The following is a 12,307-nucleotide window of genomic DNA, read 5'->3' as shown; positions in this document are numbered from 1 at the left end:
TACACACAAACTGCATTTTTGCCAGAATTTACTCACACTTACCAATAGACCAATCCACACTAAATATATATAATCTTAGCATTTCCCAATGCAAAAACCAAAAGACTTTGAGCCATAAAATGTGTTAAGACACAAACCATTACAATAGTTATGCTAGTGATGATTGCTTTCTTTATATGATTAACCACCATCCATAAACAACTGAACAACAACCTTCTCAATGGCCATTTCTTTCACAGCCTTATCCACGGTGTTGCGGACTTCTTCTTCGTAAAGATGAAGTTGCAGAGCAAGGAGGTCAGCTAAGGTGGTATGATCAGTCATAGTGAAGTTCATCTATATATAAAAATAGACTTTCATGCAAAAAAAAAAACAACATTTCTCGGTAGCACGACATTGCTCTTAAGTAGTATGCACCTGCATTGTCCTTATTAGTTGTGCCCAGTGGCGCTCTCGGATCGCAAGGTTCTGTAGCTGACTCACAGCTCGCAGTGATGTCAACAGGTTCTTCACAAAAAGGTCTAAGCCAGAATACACATTCCATACACGAGCCTCTTTGTCAAGCTTCCGCATGTCCTACACAAAAAGAAGGCTTGTTACCATCATTAGTTATGAGGCCAATGTAATAATCAAAGCAGTGGTGCATGGCAGTCTGTTGGTGATCTCACCTTAACAAATCCCCTCAATTCTACATCCATCTGCTCTACGTTTATCTTCCTCCATTTGCTCTTTGTCCAGTGTTCCACATTGGTCTGTATAGATAAAGACACATGCATAGGGGTCATTGGACTGAGGAGGCTTAATTGGGGCATTTAGTGGCAAGAGAATCAATGACCACACAGACAGCAGGCTGGTCAGATTATTGAGTTATTGGCTCTTGTGGCTTTTAGTTATATTTCCATTTTCTTACCATTTTCTAACTTTCTATTACATTACTTAGATTTCTCTTACACAACTTACTTGAACAAATATGACTATGTCCCACAGTTCTTTGAGAACAATGATCTCTCGTTTGCAGAGCCTAATGTCTTTATAGTCAGGGATTGTGACGTCAAATAAGTTTGTTGACTCCTGCAACGCTGACAACTCCTTGTCCAAATCTCGAATTGCTTTTTCCGACTACAGAACAGAAAACAAGAGAAGACATATGTTATCTACAGTATGAAGTTAATTCGCTGGCCATGATTAACTCATACTTTCTCCAAACTAAGGTAGGGATGAGATGTTTCGTAATTGAAAGGCGCAGTTGTTTTGAAGATGTCCCTGAATTGGCTTTGTTTCACCTGAATAAGAAATACAAATTTCATGACACATTATGTCCAAGTATGCTCTATTTTATGTATGCATTAATAGAAAACAGAGATGAGTTGTGACCTCAAATTCCAAGCAGCGTCTTCGTAAAACCATCATTTCCTCATTTTGCATAGGGGCCACTTCATGCCTCACTTTTAAGGAAATTTTTTTAGCCCCATTCCATTTTTCAGGGAGTTCCTAGCAAGAGTGTGTATATTTAAATGGTTTCATCATTTGCGAGTGATAAGCAAAAGAGAAAAAAAAAGTTTCTTTTCTTCCCCCCATTACCTCGAGCTGAAAATAGACCCTGTCCGGAATTGTCACGCTATGCCGTTCAAGGAGGATTACTGTGTCTCTCAGAGGCTCAAACATCTTGTCGGTGACAGCTTGTCGGTCTCTAATAGCCAGGAGGTGACTCATGACTTCCACCAGACTGTGGTAGTCTCCTTTAGGCACACACTTAGCAAGCCCTTCGACAGTAGTACGGACAAATCCTTGAAGCTCATCAAGACTGAAGGGAATAAGGTGAAACATAAGAAAGGCACATAGACATTTGTCTTTGTAAGCAGATTTGATGGTGACCTGTTTGTGACATATGTCAAAAGATGCTCCTTGAAAAGCCAGCTCCACTTCTTAATAGTGTTTAGGACGCTGACTTTGAAGTGTTTGATGTCCACCAGAAACCATCCATCAAATGCCCTGGAGACTTCAAGTTTGCATGTTTCAGAGTACAGGTCCTCGTAGTAATCAATCTGTGAAGTGAAGACCACTGTTTACAAATGAAAATCTCGTGTGATTTTGGAAGTGATGCCTTTCACCTGTTCTTTGAAGTGATCAACTGTAGGAGGGCTCTCTGGGAGAATATCAGCTCTGTGAGCCTCCACCTCTTCAGGTGTTAGTGCCCGTGCATACAAGAGGAACTGGCTAAGGAACTCTGCCCGGTCATCTTGCCACAAATGGGTGTAGCAATCAAACTGTCTCTGGTAAGATATGGCTTTGTTGAGGACATTCTCAACTCTCTCCATCACTTCTTTCCGCAAATCCAACAAGTCAAGCATGTCTTCCATTACATCCTGTTAGGGTTCAATCACATGACAATTGTATGCTAAAACACATTTACGCAGTTGTGGCAAGTGAGGACATTTTTTGGCTTCACATTTCTACTCTTTCCCTTTCCTCTTTATTTTGGAGGGACTTTCCTCCTTACATGCCGAGTTTTAATGCAACAGCGATGGGCAACTGCACAAAAGTCAATCAACATTAGAGTCTGTAAATTGTTGTAATTGTAATTCCCCCAAGTCCAGTCAAATATTTAAGATTATCGTTACACAATGAATAAAGCTACCTAACTCCGTTAAACTCTACAAATAAATTATATATGCTTCTCATTTCAAAATTTAACCATATTTTTTGTAACAAAGAATCTTTTGCATTTAAGGAACGGCATATTGATTGATTGATTGATTAATTGAGCGTTAAGAATTCTGTTGATTGCGTGTTAATTAGCTGTCTTGAACAAAAACATTCAATTACATAGTATCCCATTGCATTAAAAATTCAATAACTATGAATCAATTAAGTGATCAGTAATAGTCAATCAAGGAAATTATGTCATATGCCCATTCCTAATTGTAATACAGAAGCCAATGAAATTAAGTACCTGATAGCTGTCCACGCTATAATCAGCAGCCAACCTGTTGATATTTACTGACACCTTAAATATATCTCCCACCAGTCCTTCTACCAGCTCATAGAAGCCATCTCCTGCATCTCTCTGCAGTGACGGTTGGAAGATCATGCCCAAGTCAGTAAGCATCAAATGAGCCTGCAAGAGAGGGGCCTGCTTGTGAAAGGAGTCCATGTTGTCCACAAAGAACTGAAGTGAGTGGCCAATGTAGCCGAACAGCCCCTCGACCACCATCTCGTCCACATAGTCCATGTAGGACTGCCAAGCGTCTGAAGTCGGGTCTGCCTTGAAGAGCATCATGTTCTCCTAAGGACGGAAAAAAAGATAATACACAAAAAACATGCAGCGTTATCAGCTGCAGATTATTTTCCGTTTTAGATCATTACAGTTATAATTAAGTATACATGTGGAAAATGTGACCTACATAGGAGAGAATAACGCCACAAATTGTGCTGTACCTGTACCAACTTGTGGATAGCGTCTCCATCTTGTTTTATGGAGCTATATATCTTGCTAACGCGGTCCCCCCTGTCCTCAAGCTGTAGCAGTGAGCTTTTCCTGTTGTCCTTTCTGCAAAACATAGTGTGCTTGCTCCATCTCTTCATCATTGATTGCATGGCATCACGGTTCTCCTTTGCTCTACTGGCTCGGTCGACAAGGTCTTGGACCTGGTTTTTGATGATGCATATGGAGCTCCAGCAATCCTGATCTTGCCACGTTAAGTCTGTCTCTGCTCTTTTCAGTAGTTGGTCTACTGAAGTCAGTTGATCTCTGATGAGCGGGAGTTCAATTTCAAGGACTGTCTGTTTGAGTGTGTTGTACCACTGCACTACTAGCTGCAAACTCTTCACATACTAAAAAATATTCAGAGAATAAGTGATGAGGACCTTTTAAACACTGTCAAAATAGTAGCGGGTACTGCTGAGTGGATGTGAGTGTCTAACCTTTGTGAAGAGGTCACGTTTCTCAAAAACAGTCATGGCTGCCACAGGAATGTTAATGTTGAGAGTTTGAATATACTTCACATCTTTCAAGACTTCAGCCAGCTGAGGAGCCAAAACAAATAGCAGTAAGTGACTCTGAGCAGCGGTATGTTTTTCGGCAGAATTGCATAGAGCAGAGGTTCCTAAACGTGTGGGGTGTGACCCAGAGAGGCGGGGATGCAATACAGCAAAAGCGACCGCAATGATTATTCAGTAATTGTGGTAACGTCCAATAAAATGCCAAAAACCATAATTTATATATGCACTATAACTTTAAAAAACAACAACTGTAAGTGTGTTGGCATAGACATGTATGGACGGCGCCTCAGAATTGTTGCTGTGCTATGTTAGTGCGTCCGCCATATTTGATGTGGCAGATCCGCACATAAACTAATGCAATGTAACTGGACTGAACTTCATAGCATTATATTGTAACTGAGCAACTTTGTAAAATGTTCTAAGGGCATTGTATCAATCGCAACTGGACTGCTCTGGTTGTCTTAGAAAATAAATGAAACATTTCTATGGAGATTAAATGTATTCAGTTGGTGTCTACACTGGTCTAATCAATACTACTAATGTGAATATCACCCAGAAGGAAAAAAAACGCATTGTATATTACACATTTATAGCATGTATCCAGTATCTTTTTCATTTTTATATTTTAAATTAGAGTATGACTAATATTTAATATTTTATTTTTTAAATGAGTGTCATCATTTTATGCAGACAATGTTAGAAACAATGCTATTGATTTTTTGGGGAAGCGTATGAAAATTGCAAAAAAAAAGTGGGGTGGCAAAATCTTGCCTGGGCAAAAATACTTGTCAATGTGTTAGTTTTGTTTAATAAACACTCCATTATTATAGATAACAATATTATTTTTGAGGATCAACAAAATGTATTAACCATGAATTGACTATTTAGAAACAAAAACAGTGCTGTGGGTGTCTTGCTTATTGGAGTGAAAAATGGGAACTCACCTTGGGATTGAAATTGACTGAGATGAGATCGTTTGAGGAGTTTCTAAATAGGAGTGGTTGTTCCAGGTTAATCTGGCAAACTTCCTCCAAACCATTACACCACTCAGAGTAAACTTGTTCCTCACATTGGTGTAGAAGACCAATCATCTCCTTGTACATGTGGTGTTCCTTTGTTGTATCCATACCTCCCACAGATCTGAAAATGCTAAATAATAAGTTTTGAGCTTTAATACACTACTGCATCCACATATATAACTGTAGAATTAAGTCATTTAACTCAACCTTTCAAATAAAATTTTTGTTTTTTCCCATGGGCCTTCAATCCTTTCTCTGATCATTTTTGCCCCTTTTAACACTCCAGATGCACGAGCCATGTTCTTCCCAAAACAACTTTCCATCTGTAAATAAAGACAGAATAATAATGGTGTGCTGCATTAACCTTGCATTAATAAATTCGATTTTTTTTTGTTTTAATTTAGCGATTAAATATAAATTCCCCTTTTACTACCCACCTCATTGAGTTGTGACTTAAAGATCCATTTACATTTGTCTAGCTCATCTTGGAATTGTTGCAGCAGTAGAGGAATGTTGGGACTGAATATTTGTCTGATGTGCCCTCTCTCAAGGAAAGGTCCAAAAATTGTTAACAGCTAAAGACAACAACAATAGAAGATGATGCAATGATTGCTGTCGCAGTACAGAACAGTTGTCCTATCCAATTTCTCTTACTTTAAATGCTGATTCAAGTCCGGCGCAATCCTTAAAGGCTGAGCATAGAAGACTAGCAAATCGGCATTCAAAGTCCACAATCTTCACTTTGAAATCCTTATATTCCTTCTCAAAATCCTGAAGAATAATTAAATGTATTGTTATTGTTACAGCATAAAAACAATGACTGCAGTTTGGATTTGGTCAAGCCAAGTTTTAAAAGAAAGGTTCACCTGGGAGTTGCAGTCAAGAGGGCTGTGATGACAGTGTATTAGCAACAGGCAGTGCTCACTGAACTCCGTGTACATCTGAGCCGCGTGCTCACTATAGAGTTTGCCTTTAGGCCCACCAAATTCCAGTTTTTCCATCCTTTTGTATTCCAGCATTATTTCAAAAATGTCCTGCAATGGAAAAACAGTATACTGCATAACTTCATACCTGACATGACATATACAAAGTTTTAACCTCACCTCTAGTTGCAGCATGCGGTTAAGGAAGTTGCTGAAACGTGTGAAAATCATGACTGATGGGAAATCCCAGGGTGCATATTTTGCATGGCATGCCAACCTCTCCCTCATGCTCTGATAACTCTTTGTGAAACATCGGAAGACTTTTATCACCCTCTTCACCATGTGCAGACCTTCCTCTGGGTCTTCCCGCGGTAATAAGTCAGTAGACAAATATGTTGATGCCTGTAAGATAAAATAGTACACCTGTAAATGTGCAACTCAACCTTTGCTGTCACACAACAGCAAAGCACATTTATTGCATACACTAGCACAATAACTACAATGGTAAAATAATTTGCCGTACCTGTTCAATGAACATATTGCAAAGCTGCTGAAGTAAGACGACAATTCGTGCCGGCCTTTGATATGATTGGCAGCTAGTCCAGATCAGGAATAACAAGTGAAAGAGTATAGGGATGGAGGCTTCAACGTGTGGGAATCCTTCATTTTCCATTTGAGAAAGTTGACCACACAATGGTTGCAGATGAAGGTCAATGTCCTCTGCTTCTTGGAGCGCTTTTGAGAAAATAATTTTCATATTTTGAATGTTTCATTTTGTTTGATTTTGCCAGGGCTCTACACTAACTTTTGCACTGGTAGCACAAAAATTGGTTGCATCAGCACAGAATTTGGTTGCACCCTTTTATGGAGAGGGCTAGTTTTTTAATATAACGTAAAGATTGAAAGTGACCCGAGATATACAGTATTTGTCTGCAACAAGCAGTAGCTGATAAGGTCAATTATTTTTAGTAGTTAAAAAAACAAAAAAATAAAAGTATTTGCTATTATGTGAACATTGCATGGTTTTGTTCTACATATAAGGGCCAGCGCTTAGAGTATGGGGAGAAGTTTGTTTCAAAATTATTCACACACAAATATCTGCAATTTTCACATGCTTATCGGATCCACCAATATAGCTGCGCTTTATAATTTTTTTATGTTGTCTGTGCAATTATTATAACTTATCATTTGGAAATATTTGATTTGGTTTGTGAATTGTTGAATGTGCATCTGTGGATCAGCGGACAGAGGCTGTGTTGCTGTCTCAGTTGAACGGGAACTTGTCATCTCCCATTTTTAATTTAAAAATTGGAAATTGAAAAATGAAAAACAAGCTTTTATGTGATCTTCTATTGTGTGTTTATTTAACACAAGTCGGGAAAGAAAATACCTGAAGACTTTCTTCTTAAGCTACCCCGCAGAAGCAGCAGAACAAAATAAAATTAAATAAAGTTAAGTAATGTAATTTTTGTATTTGGGGTCTTGTTTGGTTGTTTTGTTGTTATTGTTTTTTTTTGTCTTACCATCATATACATTTCCAATCAGTGTTTTGATTGCAGGATGATAGCTGCTTTCCATCATCTCCAACATCTCTGCCATCTTCTGAACAACAGGACTCTGAAGCTACACAGGGAAAATAAACACAGTCTGTACCAAGGAATGCCAGGAGATTAAAATAAAGAATATGACCGTTTTCAGCGCATGCCTGTTGATATATGCTCTGAATATTGCTCTTCCTGGAAGCCCAGAAGCCCAGCTCCGCATCAGGCCCAGGATTACTGCCAGTCAGAAGTATGTCTGATGAATCTTCCTTCAACATTCTCTGGATCAGATTGGTCCAGTTGCTGATCTGTGTCTCTATGTTGTGTGCCAGTGCCCTGTCATAACTACCATACCTTAGGGTGAAGAAATAAAGATCTTACTTCTGCGCCATTAGATTATCTGCTAATACGTACTCTTACATTTTAAAAGTACTGGACACATTTTGCATCCAGTCTGTATCAGGTGAGACAGCAAGGACAGATTCCCCCAAAGCACGTCTCCGCACAACTGATGTTTTACTGCATATTCTCTGTGCATTTCGAGTAATGTCTTCAGATAACAGTTGTGGCCATGTGTGCTGGTTCAGACTGTTGGACAGCAGTGGGACACATATCTTGGGAGTAAACAAAACAAGAAGACATAAATAACTGAGCATGTTTTTTTTGTTTTTTGTATTAATATTATTAACCAAATGAAGGGAATAGTAATACCTGTTCAACTATGACTGATAATTGCAGTACTGGACATGGAGCCAGGACACCAAAAAGCAAAAGCTCCTTGTAGTTTTCCGAATGGGCAGGGGCAGCTCGCTTCTTTGTGGTGTAGATAAGCTTACTTCTGACAAAACTCGGTGTCTACGTTTGAAAAAACAACAACCCTATTTAGCTTTGCTAGCACAAATGTTATGCCAGTTATTACAGTACTGCATTGGTTAAAGTAACAAGCATACCTCATTAGTAGCAACCAAGGCACCTATCTTTGGCGAAGAGAAATAAAGAGCAGCGTGTTTTTCAAAAAAGTCTACCAACAGTGTTTGGAATTCTTGACGGGCAGCACCTTCTTCCCACGTTTGAGGCTGCATTTGTAGGAATTTACACACTTTCTCCTCGAGAAACTTTACTCTTACGTCGTCAAGAAACGAAGGCGCACTTTCGTCGTCGTCCGACATTTTGGATCACTTTACGACCCTGACGTATAAGTTCGGGAGAAAAAGAAAAGAAAAAAATCATGTGGTATTGCCTACCTAAAATACATCCCCTAAACGATTAATTTTACTCCACAATTTTGTCGGCGAAGGAAACTCTCCATGAGTTGAAGTCCACCGGGGAGGTTCAGCGTGTGGTTACCAAGCAACGGACAGTCTCCTCAATCACTGCCGATGACGTTTCGGGGCTCTGTCTGTCACCATGGGGAGTTTGTGGATCATGTCTACACCGAACAAATAAATACAGTCTGACAATTTGCTTTAATCGTTGTCGAGAGGAGAATAAGTCAATATTGGTCAAACATATCACACAGCTTCGCACGAATGAGGCCATTAAAAATCAATGTAGGTGTACCTTTTGGGGAATGCATGATTCCAGTGTATCTTTTGGATGCTTCATTTGCATTCATTGAAAGTTTTACACTGTGAGGGATCTTAAAGCTTTATTTCGAGTGAACCACATATAGAGCAGAAGCCGATTTGTAGTTTTTTTTCCGTCTTGCTTTTGCATTTGCTTTTTCTTTCTTTCTTTTTTCCTTTTTTCCCCAGTTAAAGCCGCGTGTGATTGGTCAAGATGTGTGGCGGTGCCTGTCTCCGAACTGGAAAGGGGGAGGTTAGACACGCAACGCAGTGAGCACACAAAACAAACTGGGAGAGACGAGACAGTGCGAGATAGCATTGCTTTAGTGAGAGACGAGAGCTAAGTTGAGCAAAAAAGAGCATAAAAAATGCAGGAATTTTTCGACACATTCAAAAGTAAATAAATAGCTCGAGGACAGAGTGCAGTCTTTGTTAACATTTCATATTGGGTGGACTCCACAAACAACCTGCATTAGGAATATCAAATGCATAATGTCTGCCCATTATTTCAATTAGACAAGAAAAGCAAGGAAAACTGCTGTGAATAAAGTTACAAGTGTGTCGACAAGGATACCGCTACACCGGGGGTAGGGGGTGCTATAGCACCTTTAAAAATCTGTGTATCTCAGTCAAGCGCCACAAGCTTTTTATTTGACATTCTAAAGTATATTTAGAAATTATTTTCTCAGCCCCCTTATATATTGGTCAAGCTCCCTTTAGCCCCGGGAGAGGAAAAAATCCTGGAGCCGTGCCATGTCTACTGCAACTGTTGCTGCTTGTACACTAGTTCAACAATACACTAAAATACAGTACAGTATTATCTTTTTGATGGTCCTTTGTGGTTGTGTTTATTCATTTATTTATTTATTACTTATTTTATTGTGGCATGGGATGTGAATTAATAAAGCAATATAAATGATGCTGATTCTATGCAATGTGTTTCTTAAATTAGTAATTAATTTTACTCATAATCGGGTAATAAGTTAATTGAAGCAAAATAAACACTGAAGAGCCACTTGGGAGTCGAAAGAGCCGGCTCTCTTGAGGGAGCCCAGCGTAAAGAACAGGCACTCGAAAAGGGCACTCGAAATTCTCATTAAATGCTGCCCCAATGTAGTTAAACAGCATTCTCTATAGTCCACCCACTGCACTATTAAATCTCAGTACACCCCTCTGTCAGTGCCAATAAATATTTTTGGCATTATTATTGTTTTAAAAACATAGAAATCTTGTATTGGATCTCAGCTGTTCAATTGTATAATGAAGTGTTCCATTAGTGTGTAATTGTAGCTCTGGCTCATTTGCTGATTAAACCAAAATTTCATTTGCTTTTTCATTTACTGCACTGGTATTCAAGTGAAGACACTCATACAAAGTGAAAAGTGATTCAGATCGTCAGCTCAGGTTTGCAGGTGGCACCACCATTTTGGCCCACATCACCAACAATAACAGGACCACCTGTGGGGCAGAGATTGCCTGCCTGTTGCTATGGTGCTAATAACAAGTTGGAAGCAATGCAATGAAGCAGTAAAGATGAAAATGGCTCAGGATTCATGCCAAACATTCATTTTATTTTATTTTTTGCTGTAAAATCAGAACAGGTGTTAACATGGTAGAGAATGTGAGTCATTTAATTGGCCCAAGTGCAAAGTAGTTTGGTCTTCATTAGGATACACTATATTTTCTATTTCATCTCAAGGAGAAGAAAAGCCTTTCACAAAATACATGTTGATCACTCATAGTTATGCATCAATTTGGGTCAGTAGGAGGAACAACTGACAGTATGTTATAATAATAACAATAATCATTGACTTGCCACATTATGCTTCATTTGAACGGGCAAATTTCCTCATTGTGGGACTAATAAAGCTTGTCTTATATTATTATTTTATTTTATTTATTATTATTATTATTATTATCTTATATTATTTTATCTTATCTCATAAGTCAATGAACATGCTGCCTGACAGAGAACAATGATTTTAATTTACTATATGGGTTAGTATTGTGTTTGTACTTTGCACTTTGTCTTTTGGTTTTGACAAAATGTCATATTCATCATCTTGAAGCAGCTCATCAGTGCTGGGCAGTGAAAGTTGACTTTTCTTGATGGTCTTGTACCGATGCCAAAATATGGGCATACAAACAGATACAAATGTGATATTGTCGTTTAATCCAATCCAACATCAGCGTTAAGACAAATATGTTGCACATACAAGACATTTCTTGCGAGTAATAGTCTGACATAAGCAGTGGGTGTGTTATTTGAGGTCTCATTAAATGTACGCATTAGTATACGGTATCTCTTTATAGTGCTAGTAACCACCTTTGGTAACTCAAGTATGCCACAGGCTTCTTAATTGGGGAGTAGATGTTATTTTTCTCCCTGGCTCCTATAGTCGAATAGAATAAAATAATCAAGAATCTTCATTCATCTTTAATATTGTTGCATGAAGTGTTGTAGTGAGTGTGCTACAAAGTTATAGGAGCCACCCAAATCTCTTTACCTTTCCTGTGTGCATGCGTATGACTTGAATCTGTGGGTGGTGCAATGCATGCAGCGGACACAAAAATACATACAGTAGAATGGAAGTAATGGAGCGGTTTGCACATACCCCTCACGTTACTGAGGTTTTAAGTTCAAATTCAGCCTTCCTATGCAGAGTTTGCATGCTCTCCCGGTGCTTGCATGGGTTTACTCACGCTTCGTCGTGCATTCCAAAAACATCCATGTTTGGCTAATTCAACACTCTATATATAGATATTTATAGGTGTGAATGAAAGGTTATTTGTCAATTTGGCGACCAGTCCAGGCCAAGGTGTATCACACCTCTCACCCAAAGCCAGCTGGGATAAGCTCCTGCTCAAATTAATGCGGACAAGGACTACACAAAATGGATGGATCAATAAAAATAGTAGTGCAACTTGACCTTGCGGCTTAAGATGCATCCCTAGTCTAAAGGGGAAGTCAACCCAGACATTCTCTTGACAATAGTATGTTCTATGCAGCCTAACTAGTCTAAACACGGTATTCTGAGTATTATTTAATTTGTTTTGTAATATGAGTTAAGTAGCAAAATCTTCTGTTTTGAATCCATCTCGGGAGCGGCCATTTTGCTACTTGCAGTCGGTTGAAAATGAGATAAAAGTTGCTCAGTGCTCAGATAATGACCAATCACGGCTCACTTGTTCTCTGGAGCTGAGCCGTGATTGGTCGTTTCCTAAACCATGAGTAACTGTGATGTTTAATAGCTGAC

The 12,307-nt window shown here is 38.9% G+C and overlaps 1 protein-coding gene across 3 annotated transcripts in view; it reads right to left on the bottom strand.

The window, feature by feature from the left end:
* LOC147172093 (dynein axonemal heavy chain 11) overlaps positions 1 to 8,636 on the bottom strand; it is a 41,878-nt gene extending 33,242 nt beyond the window's left edge. Inside the window, exons 1-24 of one of the 3 annotated variants that reach the window (XM_086077457.1) lie at positions 8,436 to 8,636; positions 8,197 to 8,340; positions 7,906 to 8,099; positions 7,650 to 7,839; positions 7,468 to 7,567; positions 6,468 to 6,679; positions 6,125 to 6,346; positions 5,888 to 6,055; positions 5,676 to 5,792; positions 5,459 to 5,596; positions 5,229 to 5,344; positions 4,947 to 5,151; positions 3,925 to 4,026; positions 3,439 to 3,834; positions 2,954 to 3,286; positions 2,112 to 2,366; positions 1,876 to 2,045; positions 1,582 to 1,804; positions 1,375 to 1,491; positions 1,197 to 1,283; positions 961 to 1,119; positions 669 to 752; positions 418 to 576; positions 214 to 336 (exon numbers count right to left, since the gene is read on the bottom strand). In XM_086077457.1, coding sequence (XP_085933583.1) covers positions 214 to 336; positions 418 to 576; positions 669 to 752; positions 961 to 1,119; positions 1,197 to 1,283; positions 1,375 to 1,491; positions 1,582 to 1,804; positions 1,876 to 2,045; positions 2,112 to 2,366; positions 2,954 to 3,286; positions 3,439 to 3,834; positions 3,925 to 4,026; positions 4,947 to 5,151; positions 5,229 to 5,344; positions 5,459 to 5,596; positions 5,676 to 5,792; positions 5,888 to 6,055; positions 6,125 to 6,346; positions 6,468 to 6,679; positions 7,468 to 7,567; positions 7,650 to 7,839; positions 7,906 to 8,099; positions 8,197 to 8,340; positions 8,436 to 8,567 — 4,146 coding nt within the window. In that variant the 5' untranslated portion in view covers positions 8,568 to 8,636. Of the gene's footprint in view, positions 1 to 213; positions 337 to 417; positions 577 to 668; positions 753 to 960; positions 1,120 to 1,196; positions 1,284 to 1,374; positions 1,492 to 1,581; positions 1,805 to 1,875; positions 2,046 to 2,111; positions 2,367 to 2,953; positions 3,287 to 3,438; positions 3,835 to 3,924; positions 4,027 to 4,946; positions 5,152 to 5,228; positions 5,345 to 5,458; positions 5,597 to 5,675; positions 5,793 to 5,887; positions 6,056 to 6,124; positions 6,347 to 6,467; positions 6,680 to 7,467; positions 7,568 to 7,649; positions 7,840 to 7,905; positions 8,100 to 8,196; positions 8,341 to 8,435 lie in introns of those variants that run through there. The other 2 variants (XR_015095298.1, XM_086077458.1) reach the window with 2 other exon arrangements.
* Positions 8,637 to 12,307: the final 3,671 nt, after the last annotated feature.

The sequence above is a fragment of the Leptonotus elevatus genome, chromosome 6 (assembly GCF_054856555.1).
Source record: "Leptonotus elevatus isolate MCC_2025b chromosome 6, RoL_Lele_1.0, whole genome shotgun sequence".
NCBI classification, from domain to species: Eukaryota; Metazoa; Chordata; class Actinopteri; order Syngnathiformes; family Syngnathidae; genus Leptonotus; species Leptonotus elevatus.
The sequence above is the reverse complement of the archived record's forward strand: the minus strand, read 5'-3'. Positions and strand labels throughout refer to the sequence as shown.